The sequence below is a fragment of the Erythrolamprus reginae genome, chromosome Z (genome assembly GCF_031021105.1).
Source record: "Erythrolamprus reginae isolate rEryReg1 chromosome Z, rEryReg1.hap1, whole genome shotgun sequence".
Lineage (NCBI taxonomy): Eukaryota > Metazoa > Chordata > Lepidosauria > Squamata > Dipsadidae > Erythrolamprus > Erythrolamprus reginae.
In genome coordinates, this window is record NC_091963.1 from 75,198,197 (window position 1) to 75,224,964 (window position 26,768).

The window sequence follows — 26,768 nt, forward strand, 5'->3', positions numbered from 1 at the left end:
CTCTCTCTCCCTCTCTTGCTATCTCTTTCTCTCTCCCCCCCGCTCTCCCTCTCTCTCTCTCCCTCTCTTGCTATCTCTTTCTCTCCCCCCTCTCTCCCTCTCTCCTTCTCTTTCTCCCTTTCTTTCTCTCTCTTTCTATCCCCCCTCTCTTCCTCTCTACCTCTCTTGCTATCTCTTTCTCTCTCTTTCTCTCCCCCCTTTCTCCCTCTCTTTCTCTCTCTCCCTCTCTTGCTATATCTTTCTCTCTCTTTCTCTCCCCCCCTCTCTTCCTCTCTCTTTCTCTCTCTCCCTCTCTTGCTTTCTCTTTCTCTCCCCCCTCTTTCCCTCTCCCTTTCTCCCAGTAGCCGTGGGGCGACGGCAGGGTGATCAGCTGTGAAGCGGAGCTCCAGAACGGAGGCACAGACGGCGGTGGCTAGACGCCGTACATTTCTGGCGTTGCGCTGGGTATGGACGTGGGGCTTGAGCCTCCGTCCTGGTCCAGCCAGCAGGCAAGTGCCAGCCACGCAATTCCAGCATTTCCAACCGCCGCCATCGGTGCCTCTGTTCCTCTGTTCCGTAGCTCCGCCTCACAACTGATCACCCTGACGTCGCCCCACGGCTACTGGGAGAAAGAGAGAGGGAGAGGGGGGGAGAGAAAGAGAAAGCAAGAGAGGGGGAGAGAGAGAGGGACCACCCTGCCACCGCCCCACGGCATGGCTCCTGCCCGCTGCCGCTGCCGCCGCCATCACCCTCCCGCTGCGCACCACCCTCCCACTGCCGCTGCCCTCCCACCAAGCCCCAAAGCTCACCTGCTGACAGGGAAGCTCCAGCCGGGCGGGGCGCCGCAGCTGCTGGAAAACTTGGAAGGCGCAAAGAAGCAAGCTCAGCTTCCGGTCTCACAACTTTTTTCTCTTCGCAAAAAGTTGCGAGAACAGAAGCTGAGCTTATTTCTTCGCGGCACACCTGACCATGTCTTGCGGCACACCAGTGTGCCGCGGCACACCGGTTGGGAAACACTGCCTTAGAGAAACACACAGTCCATGAAGATTGATAGGAGTCTGCGGAGAGGGGCGGCATACAAATCCAATAAATAATAATAATAATAATAATGATAATAATAATAATAATTGTTCATTTAATTCAAATTTTAATCTATGCTTGCAATAGTTTTCAGCAATGCTAGGCTGAGCAAGATGCATAATTATTCTTTAATTTGCCAAGCTACCATAATTGTCAATAGATAGTCCATGGAATCTCTCTTTAATCTAGAATTCCCCAAAATAGCTAAACTGAATCCATTTAATGTTGAAAAGCATCTGCTAAATGCTTCTTAGCAGGTATTGTGTTACATATTAACAATTACCACATTAAAATAAAAATTTCCCAGCACTTCTGACAAAGATTCAGAGATGCAGAATGCATAAAAATATTACTTCATATTGGATGACATTTTTATTTTAAGATGGATTTTTAAAGTTTCCACTGCAATGTATTCATTTATCTTATCTTTAATGAATAATTTACCTTATCTTCATGTCTGAACCAGCAGTCAATAATATAGGATTTCCATCTGCTGGACTACAGTATATTCCATGAACACTATGAGATGAAGGCTAATAGATAAAAACATGTATTAAACATATTAGCCTTGGGGTTAAAATATTTAAAGAAAGCTTTTCAAAATAGTTTAAATAGCATTGCATGATTAACTCATTACACTTGAATAAATCCCTTTGCAGCAGCATCTAATGAAATGTGTTAATTATAATCATATTTTAGATTTGATTATTTAACATTTTAAAAAATGCGTTACCAGCATTGAAAAAGAGTTTCAAATCATCTTGTGTAAAATAGGCATTGGACTCTTACCTGAACGTCTCTTCTCATACGCTGAGCGGGTACAGCAGTCACATGGGCTTGCTCACTGCCCTATCCAATCAGGACCAAGCTTTGTCTTTAAAAAAGATTGCTGGATCCGCCCTTTCTAGAATTTTTGAATCTGTAAACTTGGCTTGATGGTGGTGGCTCAAAGGATGCTCTTCTCTCGGTCGGCAAGGTTAAGTAAGAGATAGGAAAAAGGTTAAACATGGGGAGGGAAGTGACTGCTGTACCCGCTCAGCATCTGAGAAGAGGCGTTCAGTCCAACGCCTATTCTCCATACTAAGGAGCGGGCCCAACAGTCACATGGGACATACCCAATAGATGTGTACCTAGGGAGAGAGTAGTTCAAGTAGTAGTAGGGTAGTGCCGAGGATTTTAACTCGTTTTCGCTGATGAAGTCGCTCGGATCCAGGCGGACCTCGACTCCAATTGCATAGCAGTATCGGCTGACAATGAGTCAGTCGAGGTGACTGGGGCTAAACGTCTTTGTCCATCTGTCTGGGAGGAGTTTGACTTGGTGACACCTGATGAAGTGGACAAGGCCATTGGAGCTGTGAGTTCCATCACCTGTCTACTGGATCTGTGTCCCTATTGGTTGGTTTCGGCCAGCCGAGAGGTGACACGGAGCTGGGTCCAGGAGATTGTCAATGCCTCTTGGGGAGGGGGTCCTTTCCGGCCCCTTATAAGGAGGCACTTGTGTGCCCCCTCCTCAAGAAGCCTTCCCTAGACCGAGCCGTGCTTAATAACTACTGTCCAGTCTCCAACCTTCCCTTTATGGGGAAGATTGTGGAGAAGGTGGTGGCACTCCAACTCCAGCAGTCCTTGGAAGAAGCCGATTATCTAGGTCCTCAACAGTATGGATTCAGGCCTGGCTACAGCACAGAAACTGCTTTGGTCGCGTTGATGGATGATCTCTGGCGGGCCCGGGACAGGGGCTTGTCCTCTGTCCTGGTGCTTCTTGACCTCTCAGCGGCTTTCAATACCATCGACCATGGTATCCTTCTGCGCCGGCTGGAGGGGTTGGGAGTGGGAGGCACTGTTCTCCAGTGGTTCTTCTCCTACCTGTCTGGTAGGTCGCAGTCGGTGTTAGTGGGTGGGGGATCAGAGGTCAACCTCTAGGTCTCTCCCTTGTGGAGTGCCTCAGGGGTCGGTCCTCTCCCCCCTGCTATTCAATATCTACATGAAACCACTGGGTGAGATCATCCAGCGGCATGGGGTCAGGTATCATCAATATGCCGATGATACCCAGTTATACATCTCCACCCCATGTCCAGTCAAACAAAGCAGTGGAAGTGATGTGCTGATGCCTGGAGGCTGTTAGGGCCTGGATGGGTGTCAACAAACTAAAACTCAACCCAGACAAGACGGAGTGGCTGTGGGTCTTGCCTCCCAAGGACAATTCCATCTGTCTGTCCATCACCCTGGGGGGGAACTACTGACCCCCTCAGACAGGGTTCGCAACTTGCGTGTCCTCCTCAATCCACAGTTGACATTGGAACATCATTTTTCGGCTGTGGCAAGGAGGGCGTTTGCCCATATTCGCCTGGTGCACCAGTTGCGGCCCTATTTGGACAGTGAGTCATTGCTCACAGTCGCTCATGCCCTCATCACCTCAAGGTTCGATTACTGCAACGCTCTCTACATGGAGCTACCTTTGAAAAGTGTTCGGAAACTTCATATCGTGCACAACTCGGCCACGAGAGCCATTGTGGGGTTTCCCAGATTCGCCCACGTTTCTACAACACTCCATGGCCTGCATTGGCTGCCGATCAGTTTCTGGTCACAATTCAAAGTGTTGGTTATGACCTTTAAAGCCCTACATGGCACTGGACCAGAGTACCTCCGGAACCACCTGCTACTGCACAAATCCCAGCGACTGATGAGGTCCCACGGTGTTGGCCTTCTCCGGGTCCCGTTGGCTAAACAATGTCGTTTGACGGGCCCCAGGGGAAGAGCCTACTCTGTGGCGGCCCTGGCCCTCTGGAATCAACTGCCCCCGGAGATTAGAACTGCCCCCACCCTCCTTGTCTTTTGTAAACTACTCAAGACCCATCTATACTGCCAGGCATGGGGGAGTTGAGACACCTTTCCCCCAGGCTCTTTATATTTTATGTTTGGTATGTATGTGCTGTTTGGTTTTTAAATATGATAGGGTTTTATATGCTTCTTTTTAATATTAGATTTCTTTCGCTAATATATTGTTTTTTATTATTGTTGTGAGCCGCCCCATGTCTTCGGAGAGGGGCAGCATACAAATCTAATAAAACAAACATGCAAATCCCAATAAAAAAAACAAGTGTCATGAGAGATAACTGCCTGAAGGACTCTCTGGCCAAAGACTGTGTCTGCTGAGGCATAGGAGTCGACCTTGAGTGGGGGATGAAGGAATTAGGAATGGACCAAGTGGCAGCTTTGCAGACCTCTTCCAGGGGAGCTTGGATGGCCCAAGCTGCTGATGCGGCTGGACTCCTAGTAGAATAAGCCTTAATGCCTCTTGGAATGGGCAGGGAGACAGATTCGTAAGCCTTGGCGATAGCCCCTTATATCCAACGGCCTAAGATGGTGGAAGAGACCTTGGATCATAGTTCCCTCTAAGCTGAGCAGTGAGCAATCGCTCACTTAAAAATCATCATCAACTCAGAGTTTTCCAAACCTGCCCAGAAGCCGAGAGGAAAAGAGTGAGAGGGAAAGAGAGAGAGGGGAAGAGAGAGAAACAGATAGAAAAAAGAGAGGAAGGAAAAGAGAAAGAAAAAGAATGGGAGTAAGGAAGAGAGAAAGAAAATCAAAATCTAGTTTGAAACTAGCTCAACTATTTAAGTGGCATTTTGATATTGATAGAGTTGCCCTATTATGAGCTCACTGTTATAGACACACAGTACAGTATTTTATTTTGAAATTCTCTGAGGCAAAACAGGGTGGGTTTTTTATTTGTTTGTTTGTTTGTTTGTTCATTCATTTATTTATTTATTTTTGTGCCGCCCAGTCCCGAAGGGACTGCCGCTCATACACTATACTTTTCCGCCCACCCCCCCAAAAAATTAGAGGGAACACTGCCTTGGATCCCAAGGACCTGGGGAGATAAGCCACAAATAAGGGCTTCAGATTTGCGAAAGGCCTTGGTTTGTTGAATGTATATGCATAGCGCTCTGGTGAGGTCTAACATGTGCCATCTGATGGAGAGATGGTGGTCCAGATTTATACAGAAGGAGGGTAAGATGATGTCTTGTGTTCTGTGAAACATGGAACTAACCTTTGGGAGGAAGGTGGGATACAAGCAGAGGACCACCTTGTCCAGATAGAACTGGCATAAATCTTGCCGGATGGAGAGGGCTATCAGTTCTGATATCCATCTGGCCAAGGTGATGGCCATCAGGAAGGATACTTTGTATGACAGGTGATGGAGGGAAGCTGCTCTAAGCGGTTCATATGGAGCATGTGTGAGTGAAGCCAGGACTTGAGTTAAGTCCCAGGTAAGATATCTGTGGATTTTGGGAGATCTGAGGTTTGAAATACCTTTCAATAACTCTTGAATTTCCGGGAAATTTCAGCTGGTTCTCTGTGAGGACCGTCAAGGACCAAGGATAAGCCTGCAAGATATCTGCGAATGGTATTGACTGAAAGTCCTTGATGGAACCCCTTCATCAGGAAGGAAACAATCCTGTGGATGGGAATGCAGATGGGAGAAAGGTTCTCCCGAAGACACCACTCATGGAACTTAGACCAGGTATGGTCATATATTCAGTTAGTAGAGATTCTTCTGGATGTTAATATGACCTCGATGGCATCTGGATCGTAGCCTCATAAGTCTAGATTGCGCCGGATAATCACCAACTAGTCAGGTGGAACCACCCTGGGTCTGGGTGATGAGAGGCACCCTGCTACAGCATATCCCCCCAAAACGGAGTCACCAAGGGGCCTTGATGGAGAGATGTTGAAGATCGCAAACCAGAGTGGAGCCACTACAATCACCTGGAATTCTTTGAGTATGACTTTGTGGATCAAGTCAGGAATTATCGGGATTGGGGGGAAGACATAGAGTAGATCCCGAGGCCAGGGAGTTCTGAGGGCGTTGACGGCCTCTGCTCCTGGAGTAGAATTGAGGGAGTTGAGTGTGGTCACGAATAGGTCTAGCAACAGGAGACCGAACTTGAAGCAGATTTATTGAAATAGATCTGGGTTTAGAATCCACTCTCCCAGATCCAGGGCTTTGTGGGAGAGCCAATCCACCTGAAGGTTGAGAACTCCCAAGATGTGGTCAGCCGTGAGCGATTGGAGATGTCTTTTCACCCAAAGGCCCAGTTTTAACACTTCCTGCATTAGGGCTTTGGAATGAGTACCCCATGGTGGCAGATGTGGCTCTTTGTGGCCATGTTGTCTGTCAAGATCAGGACATGTTGGTTCCTGATGTGTTGTCTGAATTGCTTGAGAGCCAGGAAGACCTCTCTTATCTCTAGCCAATTGATCGGCCAGGAGGCCTCCTCCGCTGACCATGTGCCCTGTGCTACCAAACCTGTTGCATGGGCTCCCCAGCCCGACAGTCTGGCGTCCGTGGTGATCGTGAATTGGTCTGGAATCCTGAGGAGGGACCCCTTATCCAGAGCAGAGGAGAGCCACCATGACAGGGATCTCAAGCTGGTTGGTGGAATGGTGATGTTGTGTGAAGAGTTGCTAGTCCCTGCCCTCTGAAAGGGTAACAGAAGCCATTAGAGGTCTCTGGCATGGAAGCGTGCCCAAGGAATGACCCCAATGCAAGATACCATCTTCCCCAGGAGGGAATGGCAATAGGAACTCTCTTTTGAAATTTGACTTGGGAAATGCGATCTCTAATACTAGTCTTCCTTTCAAGAGAAAGGAAAACTTTATTTGGACGGAGTCTATCACTATTTCCAAATGTTGGAGAGTAGTGGATTGAACAAGATGGCTTTTAGCTATATTAATTGAAAAGCCATGCTCTTGTAAGATTGACATGGAGGTCCGGAGATCTGAAAAGGTACCCTGTCTGAATTGACTGTGAATTAATATGTCATCCAAATAGCATTGCATATGAATAGCTCATATATGAGCTAGGGAGCCTAGGAGTTTGGTAAAAACATGGAGGGTAGAAGACAGACCAAAAGGCATGTCCCTGTATCGATAGTGTCTGCCTTGAAAGGCAAAACAGAGGAATTGCCTATTACCCTTGAGAATAGGAATATGGAGATACACTTCCATGAGGTCAAGGGAAGCCATGAAGTCCTCTGGATGGATGAATGCCAGAATGGAAGCAAGGGAGTGCATCTTAAACTTTCTGAACCTGATGTAATTATTTAAGCATATCAGGTCCAGAATAGCCCTCCATCCTCCTGATGTCTTAGGGACCACAAAGAGGATGGAGTAGAAGCCCAGGCCTCTTTGACAAGAGGGAACTAGCTGAATTGCTCTAATAGATAAGAGATGAAGAATAGCTTCCTCCATGCTGGAGACTGGATTAAGTATATATTATTTATCATATTTTTGAAGTTTGATCTAAATTCCATACCTTTTATTAGTTTTTTTTAAAAATCCCAACTTAAATTATCAAAAGCTTTTTCAGCATCTGAAAATAACATTACAAATTCTTTATCACTATAACTTTCATAATACTGTAACATGTTCAAAGTTATTCTGGTAGTATATCTTATTTGTCTATCAGGCAGAAAACCATTCTGATCTAGATGAATTGTCTTACTATTTTTTTTTCAATCTTTCTGCTGTAATTGACATATACAATTTGTAATCGGCATTTAACAAAGATATCAATCTATAGTTTTTAATCTGATCTGGATCTGCACCTTCTTTATGTAATAATGTTATATTGGCTTCTTGCCAAGATAAGGGACATATGGCATTTTTAAGCATATTGTTCTAAATTCCTAGTAATAAATCTTCTGTTTTATGAAATGTTGCCTTATAAAATTCAATTGGGAATCCATCTGGTCCAGGGGTTTTATTATTATTGTGTTTCACAATTACATGTTCTAACTCCTCCTTAGTTATTTCTTCATTTAGCATTTCTTTATCTTCTTTACTTACTGGCTTAATTTTTGAGTCTTCTAAATATTTTAGTATATCTTCTTCTCTAATGCTATCATTATCATATAATTCTTTATAATAATCTAATGCTATCTCTTTTTTTCTAATTGGTGGTGTAATATTTTATTCTTGTCTGTTAACTGTTGAATCAATCTTTTTTTCCTTTTCTTTCCTCAGTTTATTAGATAACCATCTACCTGGTTTATTCGCATTTTCAAATTGATCTTGTTTTGCAGCTCTTAATTTCCTTACTACCTCTTCCTGATCGAATAACTATAGTTTTATGTTTAGTTAGCTCAATTTGTTGTCTTGTGGTTTGGTTTCCAGGATCGTCCTGAGATTCTTTTTCTAAATTTTTCAATTTATGCATTAATTCATTTTTACATTGTCTTTTTTCTTTATATTTTCTAAATGTATAAGCTATTATTAACCCTCTCTGATATGCCTCAGCTGTGTCCCATAGGTTCAGCTGTGTCCCATAGGTCCCATAGGTTTCTTGATTATTATTTTCTTTAAGGAATAGCTCCATTTCTTTTTTTAATCCAATCTATATATTCTTGATCTTTCAATAATTACATATTCAAAATCAATGTTTTATTTTTTCTACCTTCATCTTTCCAAAAACGTTTTATAGGGTTATGATCCACCCATTCATTAATATCTATTTTAATCTGATTTATTAAAACTTCTACTTTAGCATTAGCCCAGGCCATGTCTATTCTAGACCAACTCTGGTGGGATTGGAGTAAAATGTATATTCTCTCTTATCTTTATTTCTCATTCTCCAACAATCTCTCAAACTTAATTCTTCACATATTTGGTGGAATGTTTTCAGAAGCACTTTCCTTTTTGTATATAAATTTTTATTAACACTTTTATAATCTTTAACTGCATCAATTATACCATTAAAATCCCCAATTACACAAATATCCTCAACTTCCAATTCTACCAATTTCTGATGTAATTTACAAAAAAAGACTTTCTGATTTTTGTTTGGCGCATATATAACTACTAACGTAACTCGTATATTAAAAATTGGACTGAGATTATTAAAATTCCTCCTTTTTTATCAGCCTAATCTTTTGGGGCATCTAGTTCTTTTTTCACATATACTGCAATCCCACTTTTTTTGTTGTGTGATAAAGCTGTGAATATTCTTCCTAACTTCTTATTTTCAAGTTGTTTTTCATTTTGTTGTGGAATGTGAACTTCTTGTAAACAAATAATATTCAAATTTTGTTTTTGCAGTTTTCGTTTGATATATGAATTCAAACCATTTACATTAATTGAAAGTAGATTTACCGTATTTTCCATCCCAACTTAGTTGTGTATTTGTCTTCTATTTATTCTGTTTTCTTTCTGTGCCCGAGTAAGAATTCCTTCATGTTAGTGTTCTTTATCTTCTAAAGTTCCTTCTTTTCTGCTTTCTATATCTATTAGGGGTTGTTTTTCTCAGCTTTTACTTTTTAGTTCAGATCTTTGTTCTGCCATAAATTCCTCAAAAAATTCCTGCGCCAATGGTTTACTATCTATTTTGATCTTTTTTCCTCTCCAAGTAATAAGCATTCCTTCTCGGATTAACCATCTGAAGAGAATTCTTCTTTTATTTAATTGTTCTGCCAATGGGCGATATCCTCTTCGGTTGTCCCTTAATCTTTACAGTCCTTGCTTAAGGATTCGAATTTCTTTCTCTTTGTATAGTACTGTTTCATCTTTTGTAACTTTTAATATTTCATTTCTAATCTCTTTCTTGGTACACCTTATATGTGCTCTGGGCAATTTATGTCTTCATGTATAGCTAGTGTGCACCCTGTAAATTTCATCTAATCCATTTGCAGTTTCTTCATTATTCTTTTGTAATATACAGTGATACCTTTTCTTATGAACTTAATTGGTTCCAGGACAAGGTTCGTAAGGTGAAAAGTTCGTAAGATGAAATGTTTCCCATAGGAATCAATGGAAAAGTGATTAACACATGCAAGCCCAAAATTCACCCTTTTTGCCAGCCGAAGCGCCCGTTTTGTGCTGCTGGGATTCCCCTGACGGTCCCCTCCATGGGAAACCCCACCTGTGGACTTCGGCGTTTTTGCAATGCTGCAGGGGAATCCCAGCAGGGGAATCCCAGTATCGGAAAAATGGGCGCTTCGCTGGCAAGTCCGGAGGAGGGGTTTCCCAGCAAAGGAAGCCTCAGCGAAATCGCAGTATTTGCAGTCTCACTGTGGCCTGGAATATGGCTACGACCGAGGCTCTTGACCGGATTGCACCGTTGCGACCTCTCTATGGCACTAGATCCTGGAGAGCTGCTTGGTTTACTGAGGAACTCAGGTATTGAAACGCCCGAAGAGATGTCTAGAACAGCGCTGGATGAAAAATAAATCTAAGTCTGATCGAACACTTGTAAGTGCTCATGTTAAGACTTACAAAGTGGCTGTCAAGGCAGCAAGATGCGCGTATAATGCCGCCTTGATTGCATCAGCGGAATCCCGCCCGGCCGCTCTGTTTCAGGTGACTCGTTCCCTTCTAAATCAGGAGGGGGGGTTGGGGAGCCCTTCCAGGGTAGTGCCAAGGAGTTTTACTCATTTTTTGCTGATAAAATCACTCAGATTGAGACAGATCTTGATTCCAATTGGAATGCAGTGTCGGCTGACAACAAGTCAGTCGAGGTGACAGGGGCCCATCTTAGCCCATTTGTCTGGGAGGAGTTTGACCTGGTGACACTTGATGAAGTAGACAAGGCCTTTGGAGCTGTGAGTTCTGCCACTGTTGATGATCTCTGGATGATCTCTGGCGGGCCCGGGATAGGTGTATTTTATTTTACTTTCAGATCACAGAAGCCAGAAAAACTGCTCCTGGCTGGGATCTGAGACCTAGTGAGAGAAGGAGGAGAGACAGGTAGTGCTTTTTAAGACAATTTCTATTTCTTGAATTCAAAGAGCTTGGGCAGATATTACTGACTGGGAAGAAGGAGAAAGGCAAGAAAGGGACAATTTTATTGGCAGCTTGAGTTCAAGCATAGACCACTCACATATTAAGCTTAGAATCATATAACTATAAACTAACCCCAGAAGATGTTTAGTAGTGATAGGGGTTGTTGATTTTCTTGCTAAGTACTTGTATTTCAATAAATTGTTAAGATGTCTGGCTTGGTGCAGTGTAACACTTATTTGGTTGTTGTGTTCCGTAGTACATTGTGGAACTCAGGGTGATGCCCTCTTTGCATAAGGTTTGTAGCTTGCAGTCAGAAGTGGAAAGATTGTCCCACCCACATTCTGTAATGCAGCCATGTGTGCAGCCACTTCCACAGTGCCCCCCGAGGAGGAGGGTTGTGTGGACAACTGTCGGTTCAGGAAGATTACGTGCAGTGGAACAAAAACATAGCAATTTTGATCTCTCTGCATAGAATTCCTATAATGTTCTTGCGGATTTAAATGGTAAGGCTGTTGTAGATATTAGCGAGGCCCCGCAGGTGGAGAATGAGAGGATGTTCCATGGGGAAGTTGTTGTAAGTAAGGTGCATAGTGTCAGCAAAACATCAACTGCAGTTAGTAGAAATAAAAAGGACAAATTTTCTTGACTCGACTGTTAGAGGTGTTGATTTAGGACAGAGTAAGGATGTGGTGAAGCTGATGAGGTGTCTCCCAAGGGCCACTCCCAGCAGGGACAGGAGGCGGATTACAAATACTGTCAAGGCTATGAGTAAGGGTAATAAAGTTGATGTCGTGGTACATCTTGACACAACTGATTTGTCCCAGAGAAAAGTTAATGTAGTAAAAAGAGATTTCCAATGTCTAAGCGTGGAGCTGGGCAGAATAACTGATTCAATGACTTTCTCAGAAGTGTGACCGGTTTGTGGCCAGGAGGATAAAAAAACTTGTATCAGAGAGTTTAATGTGTGGTTAAGGCAGTGGTGTAAAGCTGAAGGATTTGGCTATGTAAGTCATGATGTCAGTAGGTGGTCTAATAGGGAGTTGTTTAAGAGGGATGGTTTGCATACATCATACAGAGGTACCCTGGTGCTCGGTGAGGAGTTCAGGACTTTTTTGGACAGGCATTTAAACTAGGTAAAGGGGACAGAGATGTAACTGATGTGGATGATTTCTGTCCTCAACCAATGAGGATAAATCAGTTTCTGGAAACTTTTGAAAAGGGAGCTGTAAATAAAATAGATGTAGTTGTTGATGATAAGGGGCAAACTAATATTGAAAATAATGTTCTTCGGGTAATGTGCACGAATGCTCGAAGCTTGAGCAACAAGCTCTGTGAGTTAATGGCCATAATATCTAGAGATAATTTGAATCTGATTGCCATAACTGAGACATGGTTTAAGGATTCTAATGAATGAGAAATATCCATACCAGGATATACATTGTATAGGAAGGACAGAATAGAGAGAAGGGGAGGTGGAGTAGCCATTTATGTTAAGGGAATTCTAAAAAGAACACTAATTCAAAATACATGTAAAGATCTGGAAGGTTCTGTCATTAGAATTGGGGTGATATATAGGCCTCCAGGGCACTCTTAGGAATATGACAATAAGATGGTGGATGAAATTACCGAAATGGCAGTAAAGGGAGATATTGTGGTTATGGATAATTTAAACATGCCTGATGTTGACTGGAATATCCCCAGTGCCCTTACATGCAAAAGTAAGAATATAGTAGAGGCCTTTACAGGAGCAGCTCTGGCACAGTTGGTTAAGACACCGACTAGAAGAGAGAATATTCTAGATTTAGTTTTTATAAATAGGAATTGGGTTTAAGGTTAAGGTAGGAGAAAATTTAGGTTGCAGTGACCATCTATGTTTGTGGTTTGATGTACAGTAATAACTGATTGTGAGCAATCCTATACTGCAACCAAAGTATTGGATTTCAGAAAAACAAATTTTAATGCAATGGGGAAATATTTAAATAATGAATTAAAGGGGAGGGATAAAATGGCAGGAGCGAGCACCTAGTGACTGTATTAAAAAAGGCCATCTTAAAAGCCATTGGACTGTATGTAAGACAAATAACTAAAGGAAAAAGGAAAAAGAAACCGCTATGGTTTAGCAATGATGTAAGGGCTATAGTCAATGAAAAAAAAGGCTGCCTATAGAAGGTCTAAAGAGTCCGGAAGTATAGCTGAGAGGTGTATAAAATGAGACAGAAGGAGGCAAAACAGATAATATAAGCTGCTAAAGCCTCAAAAGATTAGATTAGATTTGTTGGATTTATATGCCGCCCCTCTCCGCAAACTCGGGGCAGCTCACAACCATAATAAAAAACAGTACATAATAACAATCCAATGCCCTCCAATCTAATTACAATTTAAAATTAGTAATTTCATAAAACAATCCCAATATATATATATAAAAAACAGGCACACAGTCAATCTATCAAACGGCAAAACAACATGGGCAAGGGGGAGATGTTTTAGTTCCCCCATGCCTGACGGCAAAGGTGGGTCTTAAGGAGTTTACGAAAGGCAGGGAGGGTGGTGGCAATCCTAATCTCAGGGGGGAGCTGATTCCAGAGGGTCGGGGCCCCCACAGAGAAGGCTCTTCCCCTGGGTCCTGCCATACGACATTGTTTAGTCGACGGGACCCAAAGAAGGCCGACTCTGTGGGACCTAACCGGTCGCTGGGATTCGTGCGGCAGGAGGCGGTCCCGAAGATATTCTGGTCCGGTGCCATGAAGGGCTTTATAGGTCATAACCAACACTTTGAATTGTGACCGGAAACTGATCGGCAACCAATGCAGACGGCGGAGTGTTGGAGTAATATGGGCATACTTAGAGAAGCCCATAATTGCTCTCGCAGCTGCATTCTGCATGATCTGAAGTTTCCGAACACTTTTAAAAGGTAGCCCCATGTAGAGAGCGTTACAGTAGTCGAGCCTCGAGGTGATGAGGGCATGAGTGACTGTGAGTAATGACTCCCGGTCCAAATTACTACCGGTCCAAAAGAGGACGAAATTGCCAAATCTGTAAAGGAGGGGGATAAAATCTTCTTCAGATATATTAGTGATAGGAAGAAGAAAAACTGCAGCATCATGAAGCTTAGTATTGGGAATAATACATACATTGATGGGAATAAGGAGGTCGCTGACCATTTCAATAGCTACTTCTGTTCAGTTTTCTCAAAAGACACCTTACAATATAATACTATAGATGGATATAGCATTGCTTCCAGCTGTACGGCTTCAGATCCAGTGATCTTAGAAGCTGATGTCTTAGAAGAACTTGAACAATTAAAGATAAATAAGGCAATGGGTCCAGATGTCATCTACCCCAGAGTTCTTAAAGAACTCAGATTTGTCATTGCTGCCCCCCTGACTGATTTGTTTAACCAATCCCTGTTAACAGGAGATGTTCCTGAGGATTGAAGAATGGCCACTGTTGTGGCTATCCACAAGAAGGGCAGTAGAGAAGAACCTAGTAACTGCAGGTCAGTTAGCTTGACATCAGTTGTAGTTAAAATGATGGAGACTCTATACTCAGAAAGAGGATAAATCAGCACCTAAAAAACAATAACTTATTGGACCCAAATCAGCATGGCTTTACTGAAGGCAAATCATATCAGACTAATCTGATTGATTTCTTTGACTACGTCACAAAGGTGTTGGATGAAGGTGGTACCGTGGATATTGCCTATCTGGACTTCAGCAAAGCCTTTGATACGGTTCCACATAAAGAGCTGATAGATAAATTAGTGAGGATTGGACTTAGTCCCTGGATAGTTCACTGGATTTGCAGCTGGCTGAAGCGTAGACATCAGAGAGTTGTTGTAAATTGCGAGTATTCTGAGCAGAGACAGGCTACAAGCGGTGTGACACAAGGGTCTGTTTTGGGTCCTATTCTTTTTAATATGTTTGTGAGTGACATCGGGTAAAGTTTGGTAGGGAAGGTTTGCCTATTTGCCAATGACTATAAAGTGTGCAATAGGGTTGATATTCCTGGAGGCGTCTGTAATATGGTAAATGATTTAGCTTTACTAGATAAATGGTCAAGCAATGGAAACTGCAGTTTAATGTTTCCCAATGTAAAATAATGCACTTGGGGAAAAGGAATCCTCAACCTGAGTATTGTATTGGCAGTTCTGTGTTAGCAAAAACTTCAGAGGAGAATGATTTAGGGGTCGTGATTTCTGACAGTCTCCAAATGGGTGAACAGTGCAGTCAGGCGGTAGGGAAAGCGAGTAGAATGCTTGGCTGCATAGCTAGAGGTATAACGTAGGAAGAGGGAGGTTGTGATCCCCTTATATAGAGCACTGGTGAAACCACATTTGGAACACTGTGTTCAGTTCTGGAGACCTCACCTACAAAAAGAGATTGACAAAATTGAACGGGTCCAAAGACGGGCTATAAGAATTGGTCTTAAGCATAAAACGTATCAGAAAAGATTTAATGAACTCAATCTGTATAGTCTGGAGGACAGAAAGAAAAGGAGGGACATGATCGAAACATTTAAATATGTTAAAGGGTTAAATAAGGTCCAGGAGGAAAGTGTTTTTAATAGGAAAGTGAACATAAGAACAAGGTTACACAATCAGAAGTTAGTTGGGGGAAAGATCAAAAGCAACATCAGAAAATATTATTTTACTGAAATAGTAGTAGATCCTTGGAACATGGTTGGTAGTAGACCCAGCAGACATGGTTGATAAATCCACAGTAACTGAATTTAAACATGCCTGGGATAAACATATATCCATCCCAAGATAAAATACAGGAAATGGTATAAGGGCACACTAGATGGACCATGAGGTCTTTTTTGCCATCAGTCTTCTATTTTTCTATGTTACTATCCTCTATCCTGGTGCTCCTTGACCTTTCAGTGGCTTCCGATAACATTGACCATGGTATCCTTCTACGCCGGCTGGAGGGGTTGGGAGTGGGAGGCACTGTTTTACAATGGTTCTCCTCCTACCTCTCCGGTCGGTCACAGTTGCTGTTAGTGGGGGTCAGAGGTTGACCCCTAGGTTTCCCCCTTGTGGAGTTCCTCAGAGGTCAGTTCCCTCCCCCCTGCTATTTAATATCTACATAAAACCATTGGGTGAGATCATCCAAGGACATGGGGTGACTTGTCATCAGTACGCTGATGACACCCAGCTGTTCATTTCGATCCTGTGTCCACTTGGCGAAGCTGTGGAAGTGATATGCCGATGCCTGGAGGGTCTGGATGGGTGCCAACAGGCTCAAACTCATCCCTGACAAGACGGAGTGGCTGTGGGTTTTGCCTCCCAAGGACAATCCCATCTGTCCGTCTATTACCCGTGGGGGGAAATCACTGACCCCTCAGAAAGGTCCGCAATTTGGGCGCCCTCCTCAAACCACAGCTGACTTTAGAACACCATCTTTTGGCTGTGGCGAGAGGGGGCTTTGCCCAGGTTCATCTGGTGCACCAGTTGTGCCAGTGGCCAGGACCAAAGAGCTTGACCAGAGACTTGGACATTCCCACTGGACAATTTTAGAACTCAGCCGATTTAGAACTTGGCACCATTTTGTTGCTGACTTGATTAATGAATTATTGACTATTCCCTATATTCATAATAATTAATATTTAGTTTGTATAGTACTTCGTTTTAGATTTTATATATATATTACTTACTTTAATGTTTTAACTATTATTAATTCAATTTATAATTTAATTAAATTATTGGGGGGTTAATTGATGGAGAATTGGGGGGTGGAATAATGTATGGTATGAATGATTGGTATGGATGGGATGGGTGGGATTATGGCATGGATGGGGTTAATAGGAATGGTATGAATGATATACTTGGCCCACCTGGCGTTGGAGAGGCAGGAGGGGAGGGGACACTTATCTCTGGAATGGCAGAGGGTCAGAATATTCTGGTGCTGCTGGGGAAAGGCAGATATGGCAGGAGCCAAAGAGCTAGCCGTTCCAGGGGAATGAGGGAACGCTGCTTAATAATGATCCCTTGTTCTGGTTCTGTGAGCTCAACCCAGGGTACTGGTAACGACTGTAATTCTGGCCCTGGGCTCAGGCTGCTGCTACTAAATGCCAGGTCAGTGGTAAATAAAGCTCTCCTCATCTGGGATTTGATCCTGGATGAGGAGGCTGACCTGGCATGTATGACTGAAACCTGGCTGGGCCCACAGGGAGAAGTTCCTCTTTCTGAAATTTGCCCAGCTGGGTTTCAGGTATGGCATCAGCCTCGACCCCATGGAAGGGGGGGAAGAGTGGCTATTATAGCCAGGGAGAGCCATTGCCTGCATAGACTTGTTGCTCCACAGATTGCAGGTTGTGAGTCCCTCCTGGTGAAGTTGGACTTAGGGGTTCAGGTGGGCTTGTTGCTCACATACCTGCCTTCAGCTGCGTGTCAACAGCCCTGCCTGTGCTGCTCGAGGAGGTAGCCGGGCTGGCGGGGGGTTCCCCAGACTTATTGTCTTCGGGGACTTAAACCTACTGTCATTTGGCGAAACCTGTGGACTAGCGCAGGAGTTCATGGCCACCATGACAGCCATGGACATGACTCAAGTAGTACAGGGTCTGATTCATGAGAGGGGGCACACACCCGACATGGTATTCCTCTCTGAGCAATTGAGCAATGGTCTGAGACTAAGGGGCTTAGAAGTGTTCCTTTTGTCATGGTCAGACCATTTTCTATTTCGGCTTGACTTCCTGGCTCCCATCCTCCCCTGTGGGGAGTTGGAACCGACTAGGTGGTTCCGCCCCACACGCCTAATGGACCCAGAGGGCTTTCAGAGGGCGCTTGGGGTTATTCCAAATGCACGTCCACAGTTTGGCAGAGTCTCTTCCTGAGGCCTGGAACAAGGCTGCAGCGGAGGCTCTTGACCGGATTGTGCCATTGAGACTTCTCCGCGGCACTAAACCCCGTAGAGGTCCATGGTTCAATGAGGAGCTCCAGGAGTTGAAACACCAGAAAAGACATCTAGAGAAGCGATGGAGGAAGAATAAGTCCGAATCCGATCGAACACTTGTAAGAGCTCATATTAAGACTTACAAAGTGGCGCTCAAGGTGGCAAGATGCGCGTATCATGCCGCCTTGATTACATCAACGAAATCTCGCCCGACCGCTCTGTTTAGGGTGACCTGCTCCCTTCTTAACCAGGGGGAAGTTGGGGGAGCCCTTGCAGAGTAGTGCCGAGGATTCGCTTGGATCCGGGCGGACCTTGACTCCGATTGGATAACAGAGTCGACTGACGAGTCAGTCAAGGTGACTGGGGCCTGTACTTGTCCATCTGTCTGGGAAGAGTTTGATCTGGTGACACCTGATGAAGTGGACAAGGCCATTGGAGCTGTGAATTCCACCACCTGTTTACTGGATCCGGTGTTCCTCCTGGCTGGTTTCGGCCATCAGGGTGGTGACACGGAGCTGGATCCAGGAGATTGTCAACGCTTCTTTGGGGATGGGTCCTTTCCAGCTCCCTACAAAGGGGCACTTGTGCGCCCCCTCCTCAAGAAGCCTTTCCTGGACCCAGCCATTCTTAACAACTATCAGCCAGTCTCCAACCTTCCCTTTATGGGGAAGGTTGTTGAGAAGGTGGTGGCAATCCAGCTCCAGCGGTCCTTGGAAGAAGCCGATTATCTAGGCCCTCAGCAGTAAGGATTCAGGCCCGGCTACACCACGGAAACTGCTTTGGTCACGTTGATGGATGATCTCTGGCAGGCCCAGGACAGGGGTTTATCTTCTGTCCTGGTGCTTCTCGACCTCTCAGCGGCTTTCGATACCATTGACCGGCTGGAAGGTTTGGGAGTGGGAGGCAATGTCCTCCAGTGATTTCCCTCCTACCTCTCCATTCGGTCACAGTCGATGTTAGTGGGGACTCAGAGGTCGACCTCTAGGCTTCTCCGTTTTGGGGTGCCTCAGGGGTCGGTCCGCTTCCCCTTGTTATTTAATATCTACATGAAACCACTTGGCAAGATCATCCAGGGGCATTGTGTGAGGCATCATCAGTATGCTGATGATACCCAGCTATACATCTCCACCCCATGTTCAGTCAACGAAGCAGTGGAACTGATGTGCCGGTGCCTGGGGACTGTTAGGGTCTGGATGGGTGTCAACAGACTCTGACTCAACCCTGATAAGATGGAGGGGCTGTGGGTTTTGCCTCCGAAGGCCAATTCCATCTGTCCGTCCATTTCCTTGGGCGGGGGAATTACTGACCCACTCAGAGAGGGTCCGCAAATTGGGCCTCCTCCTCGATCCACAGGTCACATTAGAGAACCATCTTTCAGCTGTGGCGAGGGGGGCGTTTGCCCAGGTTGCAGTCCTACCTAGACCAGGGGTCACTGCTCACAGTCACTCATGCCCTCATCACTTCGAGGCTCGACTACTGTAACACTCTCTACATGGGGCTACCTTTGAAGAGTGTTCGGAAACTTCAGATCGTGCAAAATACAGCTGCGAGAGCAATCATGGGCTTCCCTAGGTATGCCCATGTTACACCAATACGCTGCAGTCTGCATTGGTTGCCGATCAGTTTCCGGTCACAATTCAAAGTGTTGGTTATGACCTATAAAGCCCTTCATGACATCGGACCAGAATATCTCCGGGACTGCCTTCTGCCACACAAATCCCAGCGACCACTTAGGTCCCACAGAGTTGGCCTTCTCCGGGTCCCGTCGACTAAACAATGCTGTCTGGCAGGACCCGGGGAAGAGCCTTCTCTGTGGCGGCCCTGACCCTCTGGAATCAGCTCCCTCCGGAGATTAGGATTGTGCCCACCCTCCTTGCCTTTTGTAAACTCTTTAAAACCCACCTCTGCCATCAGGCATGGGGGAATTGAGATGTCTTCCCCTGGCCTTTATATTTTATGTATGGTATTTTGTGTGTATGTCTTGTTTTTAAATAAGGGGTTTTTAGATATTTTTAAATACTAGATTTGTTGATAGATTTGTTATTGTACATTTTTTTTATTATTGCTGTGAGCCGCCCTGAGTCTACGGAGAGCGGCGGCATAGAAATCTGATAAATAATAATAATAACAATAATAACAATAACAACAACAACAATAATAATAATAATAATCTGGACAGGGAGTCACTGCTCACAGTCACTCATGCCCCTATCACCTCAAGATTTGACTACTGCAACGCTCTCTCCATGGGGCTCCCTCTGAAGAGTGTTCGAGAACTTCAAATCGAGCCATTATGGGTCTCTCCAGATATACCCATGTTTCTCCAACTTTCCACGGACTGGATTGGCTGCCGATTGGTTTCTGGACACAATTCAAAGTGTTGGTGATGACCTATAAAGCCCTACATGGCATTGGACCACATTATTTACGGGACCGCCTTCTGCTGCACAAATCCCAACAGCTGATTAGGTCCCACAGAATTATCCTTCTCCAGGTCCTGTCAACCAATGTCATCTGGCGGGACCTAGGGGAAGAGCCTTCTCTTCCCTGGCCCTGTGGAATCAGCTCCCTCCAGAGGTTCACACTGCCCCCACCCTCCTCGCCTTTCACAAGAGCCTTAAGACCCATCTATGTTGTCAGGCATGGGGGAGTTAGATCATGCCCCCCCTCTTTCTGACCAATGAATATTATGTGTGCATGTGATTGAGTTAATTGACTGTTTTTTAATGTAATGGGATTTTAGCTTAGAGTTTTTAACTATTATATTTGTACACATATTGTTATTGTATTGCATTCTGTCAGCCGCCCCGAGTCCTCGGAGAAGGGCGGTATACAAGTCTAAATAATAATAATAATAATAATAATAATAATAATAATAATAATAATAATAATGGGTACGCCTTGTCGTGGTAGTAGGGCTTGTGTGCTTCAATGAAGCCAAGAGCTGTGCCAGCGGTAGTGTAAACTACTGGTAGGTCTAACCTTGCTGAAGTGGTCAAAGCAGAGGAGCCAGACTAAAAGTACCTAACCCATTTAAATTAATGGAGAGACAAAACAAAAAAAAGTCCATACTAGCTCGGTCGTCGCCCAGGATAAAAAGGACTGCGGTGGCTGCTGTGGAATCTGGGCAGCCATCAACAAATGAGCTACAGGAACAAAACAAACAAAGCTTACAAATCAAAAAGCAGCAGAAATTCTCAATGTCAGATAATCGCACAATCATGAAGTGTTATTACAACCCGGAGCCTGAAAAACATGGATATCAAAGACGGATATACAAATTATGGAAACAAGAACAGGCAAACTCAAAAATAACAGAACTTTGACTGGCCGATCAGCGACGACTCATAATCAGGAACCAAATGTTCAGTGAAGTCAAATTAGAAGAAATACAGAAAATTTGTAAAATAGAAACACCAAAATCTGATCTGGCACCAGTAGAAGCTCCAATAAGATCTGGAGTCACTGCACAACTGGAACCTGATGAAAACTTAGAAAGACAGCAAGAAGCTGTAGATGAGACACTTGGCACTATGACTCAAAGGCAGCAAGAACAAATACTTGCTCATGCAGGGTCCAATGCAGAGCGAAAGAGACTGCCAGCCTTAAAAAACATAAGCAAGAAACTATTTGTCCCACTGATGGAAGATATTAACTCTGCACTTGCAACGGTCAATGTAACTTCAATTGAAGAATTGAATCAGCTTGCCTAAAATACAGCTGTGATAGTAACTGAAGAACTAGTGTTACTACAACAGAAACCAATCGGAAAACCAACTGGAAAATCAAAATGGAAAATCCGACTAGAACTGAAAATCAAAAGCTTGAGATCAGATTCAAGTAACTTGAAGAACATTAAGGAGCAGAAACTGAACAATCAGAAGATCACAGACTATTTGACAAAAAAGTGCTGGCTTAGTACAAGAAAGATCGAGGAAGCTCTGGAAATTGTAAAGCAGCAGATAACAGCGACAGCCAGGAAAATTGAGCGATATGAAGCTACGATCACCCAGTACAGACAGAATCAAACATTTCAATCCAACCAGAGGCAGTTCTACCAGAACCTGCATCAGCAAACAAGAAAATTGAAAAGCCAGATGTGAAAATAACAACAAAGTTCTGGAAAGATCTCTGGGAGGTCGAATAGGACTATATCTAAACTGCTGGGTGGTTAAAGGAGTTTGAGAAAAAATTCTCAAAGAGCAATATGCAGCTGCTGGAAGTAACACCTGAAATGATTGTAAAAAGAGTGAAGAAAGTAAAGAACTGGACATCCCCTGGCACTGATCAGGTGCATGGTTTTTGGCTGAAATAACTGACCAGCCTGTATGCAAAAATGGCCGAATTGTTAACAAAATGCTGCAGACAGGAAATATCAGTGGATGGCTTACAACTGGCAGAACATATTTAATACAGAAAGATGCAGCGAAAGGAGCCATACCAGGAAACTACAGGCCAATAACATGTTTGCCGACCATGCTCAAACTGCTGACAGGTATCATAGCTGATAGAATTCAGGACTACCTAGAATAAAATGACATCACGCCAGTGGAGCAAAAGGGCAATAAAAGATAAAGCAGAGGTACGAAGAACCAGCTCCTAATTGATAAAATGATTTCGGAGAACTGTAAGAACAGGAAAACAAACCTATACATGACCTGGATTGACTACAAGAAAGCCTTTGACTCTTTGCCACACAGCTGGATCATAAAATGCCTGGAAGTCATTGGAGTCAATGAAAACATCAGGAAATTAATAGAAAAGGCGATGAAATATTGAAAGACTGAGCTTTTTGATGGGAATGAAAGCTATGGGCTGATCAATATCAGAAGGGGCATCTTCCAGGAGGACTCTTGGTCCCCATTGCTACTCATCATCGCTATAATCCCACTGTCACTCATCCTATAGAAAATAAACCTAGGCTACCAAACTACCAAAAATTTAACACCTGCTATATATGGATGACCTGAAGTTGTACGGAAAATCAGAAACTGAGATACAGTCACTAACCAACACTGTGCAAATCTTCAGCAATGACATCAGCATGGAGTTTGGCCAGGATAAATGTGCCACAGTGGCACTGAAAAAGGGAAAAATCACAGAAAGTGAGGGCATTGAAATGCCAAATGGTCAAACTATCAAGTGCCATCAGCCAGAAGCCTACAGATATTTGGGCATCTTGCAACTGGATAATATCAAGCATGGTCATGTGAAAACTGTCCTCTGGATGTACTCTTTGCTGAAGAGTACATCCAGAGGACGAGAAAATTTTTGAAGAGCAAACTGAATGGTGGCAACACTATCAAGGCTATAAATACTTGGGCCATACCTGTCATTAGATACACAGCTGGCAGAGTGAACTGAACTCAAGCAGAGCTGGATAACCTGGACAGGAAAACCAGAAAATTAATGACGATCCTTCATGCACTACATCCCCGCTGCCAGGCTGTATTTACCAAGGAAATACACTCCGTTGACAGGCTGTATTTACCAAGGAAAATAGGCGCCAGAGGACTTTTGCAAGTGAAGCAGACAATGGAAGAAGAGAAGCATGCATTAGCTGACTATGTGAAGGAGAGCAAAAAGTCAGCGTTGATGGAGGTCAACAATAGGAAACTTCTCAAGGTGAAGCAAACTAAGAATCAGTACAGAAAAACTGTAACTCAATGTCGTATGGACAGTTGGCGGAACAAAGCATTGCATGGCTAGTTCTTGGAGAAGATTGAAGGCAAAGTGGATAAAGAAAAGACCTGGTCATGGCTTACAAGTGGAACACTCAAAAAGGAGACAGAAGGACTAATACTGGCGGCACAAGAACAGGCCATTAGAGCAAATGCGGTCAAAGCCAGAATTGAAAAATCAACAGACAATCCAAAGTGCAGACTCTGTAAAGAAACAGATGAAACAATCGATCACATACTCAGCTGCTGCAAAAAGATCGCACAGACTGACTACAAGCATAGACATGATGCTGTGGCACAGATGATCCACTGGAACTTGTGCCGGAACTACCATTTACCAGTGGCAAAGAACTGGTGGGATCATAAGCCCGAAAAAGTGGTTGAAAATGAGCAAGCAAAACTACTGTGGGACTTCAGACTGACCGAATTCTGAAGCATAACACACTAGACATCCTGATTGTGGAGAAAAAGAAAGTATGGATCATCGCCATCGCAATCCCGGGGGACAGCAGAATTGAGGAGAAGCAGCTAGAGAAATTAGTAAAATATGAAGATCTAAAAATCGAGCTGTAACGACTCTGGCATAAGCCAGTGAAAGTGGTCCCAGTGGTACTTGGCATGCTGGGAGCAGTGCCAAAGGATCTCAGCGGACATTTGAAAACCATCGGAATTGACAAAATCTCCATTTGTCAATTGCAAAAGGCCGCTTTACTAGGATCGGCAAACATAATTCACCGCTACATCACGCAGTCCTAGGTGCTTGGAAAGCGCCCGACTGGTGATGAAATACGAAATCTTGTTTGCTGAGTTGTATTGACATAATAATAATAATAATAATAATAATAATAATAATCATCATCATCATCATCATCATCATCATCATCATCATCATCTGAATAACTGGGGGGGGGGATGGTGGAGGAAGAAGGAGCTTTGATTTGAGACTCCTCATCCTCAGAGAGACCTTGAAAAGAATCATCTCTATCCTCCTAATCTTTGTCATCCTTGTTGTCCTCTTGAGATGAGGAGGAATCCAAATCCTGGACTGGAGGCCAATAGGTTGAGAAGGAGCTCAATGGCCTAGTCCTACGGGTTTGGGAATGAGGATGGGGGTGCACATTGAGGGCCATAAACATGGCATCAATGGTTTGAGGTAAGACAGAAAATATGGATTGGAATTCAGGAGGTAGGTTAAGCACAGATAGAGAAAGATCTTAATCCATCCTCTGGGCCTGGGCTGGGCCTGGCGCTGGGGGATCCTCTACACTTTACTCTGACCCTACTGGGCCTAAATCCCAGAGATTTGGCTGTGGCCTGTTTAGGTTAGGCTCACCCAGTAAAAGGACTTGGTCATCGGGGGGAGGGGCAGATCAGGTAGATCTGTGGGCTCAGATGAACTGACATGCACTTGGGCCTGTACTCTTAGGCGTTTGGCTGACTGTTCATGAAGTTTTTGAAACATTTTATCACGTCTTTTCTCGGCTCTAGGTGCCCCTAGAAATGAGGAGGCCTGAGGGATTGGCTCTATTTTGTCCCTAGATTCCTGTGGTATTTTGCCAGAGATGTTTTTCTTGGGGATTCTGGAAGCCACGGCCTGGATTAACAAGGCCAAAGGTTGAGCCAACTAAGGGAGAAGCATAAAAAATAATAAAATCCTCAAGAGCAAAGGGCCCAAGCTCCTTAGCCCAGGAGGGTCTGCCACTCAGAGACAATTTGAAGCTACTCCAAATACAAGTCAAAGATTACAGACTGGCTAGGCCTCTGTGATTAATGACAACAAGGAGGTGGGAGGCCTAGTGGATGAGCGGAAGCCTGAGCAACTCACGGCGAGCTCTGGACCTGTGCTGGACTTTTTGGTGCCAAGCGGGTAGCGTGGGAGAGCCATTGGTACTGAAATTTAGAAGGTGCTGAGGGCCGTCGCGCTGAAAGTTTTGAGGCTAAAGTCCGGGGGACTGAACAAGTGACTTGTTCCTTGTCCCACTCCACAAGAAGGCCGGGTAGATTTAATTTTTTTTAAAATGTGACTGGCAGTGGCGCGGGGTGAGTGACCAGCAACTGGCTTCAGGAATTAAAAGAACAAAGGGCCGCGCCATGGCTTCTCCAAGCTGGAGCCAAGTCCAGGAGGGCTGGCTCGTAATTTAAACTGATTCCCTTGTAAAGTAATTGGGAGGAATAAAAGGACTGAAAGGAAACTTATCTGAATGTTTTTGTTTTGCAAGTGAAGTCGTTGAGAGGGAAGGTGTTTTGTTTTGTTTTGCAAGTGAAGTCGTTGAGAAGGTGTTAATATCCCCTCCCCCCAGGTCTATATTATTTATGCATGGTATGTTTGTGTGTATGTTTTGCTTTTTAATAACGGGTTTTTAGTTACTTAAATATTAGATTTGTCATACATTGTTTTACTATTGTTGTGAGCCACCCCGAGTCTGCAGAGAGGGGTGGCATACAAATCTAATAAATAAATAAATAAATAAATCATGAGAGGAGCTGAGCCACCATGCGTCCTGCCGGTAGAAGGACCAAGTGAATTCAGGAATGGTCGGATCCAGCAATCTTTTTTAAAAACAAGGCTCAGTCCTGATTGGATAGGACAGCGAGCAAACCCATGTGACTGCTGGGCCCGCTCCTTAGTATGGAGAAGAGAGCCAACTTAGGATAATGCACAGGAACCAAACGAAATAAATAGTAAGTGTGTTTTGTATGCTTTTCCATTGTTAGCATTAGTATTGATTTAATTTTTTTTAAACCAGCAATACACACTATGAAATGTTTTATCCCAAATTCAGAAGCAAACCTGTAATTCTGAAAGAGGAGGAGCACTGCTAGCCCACAATGTGAAGCGGCAATCACCTGTTTCCATATCCCACATGGAGACTTCATTATTGCCTTGAACAGCTATATTAACAATAACAAATAGCAATTATAATATGTTTCTTCCTACATTCTACTATTGCTACATATTCTGTTGCCTTCCTACCTTCTACTGTTTCCACTTATAGACCTTTAGTGAGCAACTATACCTCCAATTAATCCTCATTATGATTCCAGATTCAAGAAGAATTTTTGCCATTTATTTGAATTTCAGCCTCATCTCAAACAAATGGTTGCCATATAAACCCATGATCTATCATCCTCAGCAATTTGTCTATGTTGTTATATTGCAATGTAGTGTAGTGTAGTATTGTGTTGTGTTATGCTATTCTTTATTTATTCTTTATTGGCCAAGTGTGACTGGACACACAAGAATTTGTCTGGTGCATATGCTCTCTGTGTACATAAGAATAAAATACATTCATCAAGAATAAAAATCTACAACACTTAGTGAGAGTCAAGGTTACTAATAATCTATCAAATCATA

At 43.9% G+C, this 26,768-nt stretch overlaps 1 protein-coding gene across 9 annotated transcripts in view; it reads right to left on the reverse strand.

Moving 5' to 3' along the window:
- The window catches only part of PIK3R4 (phosphoinositide-3-kinase regulatory subunit 4), a 238,925-nt gene that overhangs the window by 54,205 nt on the left and 157,952 nt on the right, over window positions 1-26,768 (reverse strand). For 4 of the 9 annotated variants that reach the window (XM_070726344.1, XM_070726346.1, XM_070726343.1 and 1 more), the window contains 2 exons: window positions 26,205-26,305; window positions 1,504-1,592 (listed from right to left, as the gene is read on the reverse strand). In XM_070726344.1, the coding sequence (XP_070582445.1) occupies window positions 1,504-1,592; window positions 26,205-26,305 (190 nt within the window). Of the gene's footprint in view, window positions 1-788; window positions 1,038-1,503; window positions 1,593-26,204; window positions 26,306-26,768 lie in introns of those variants that run through there. The other 5 variants (XR_011556735.1, XR_011556736.1, XM_070726347.1 and 2 more) reach the window with 4 other exon arrangements.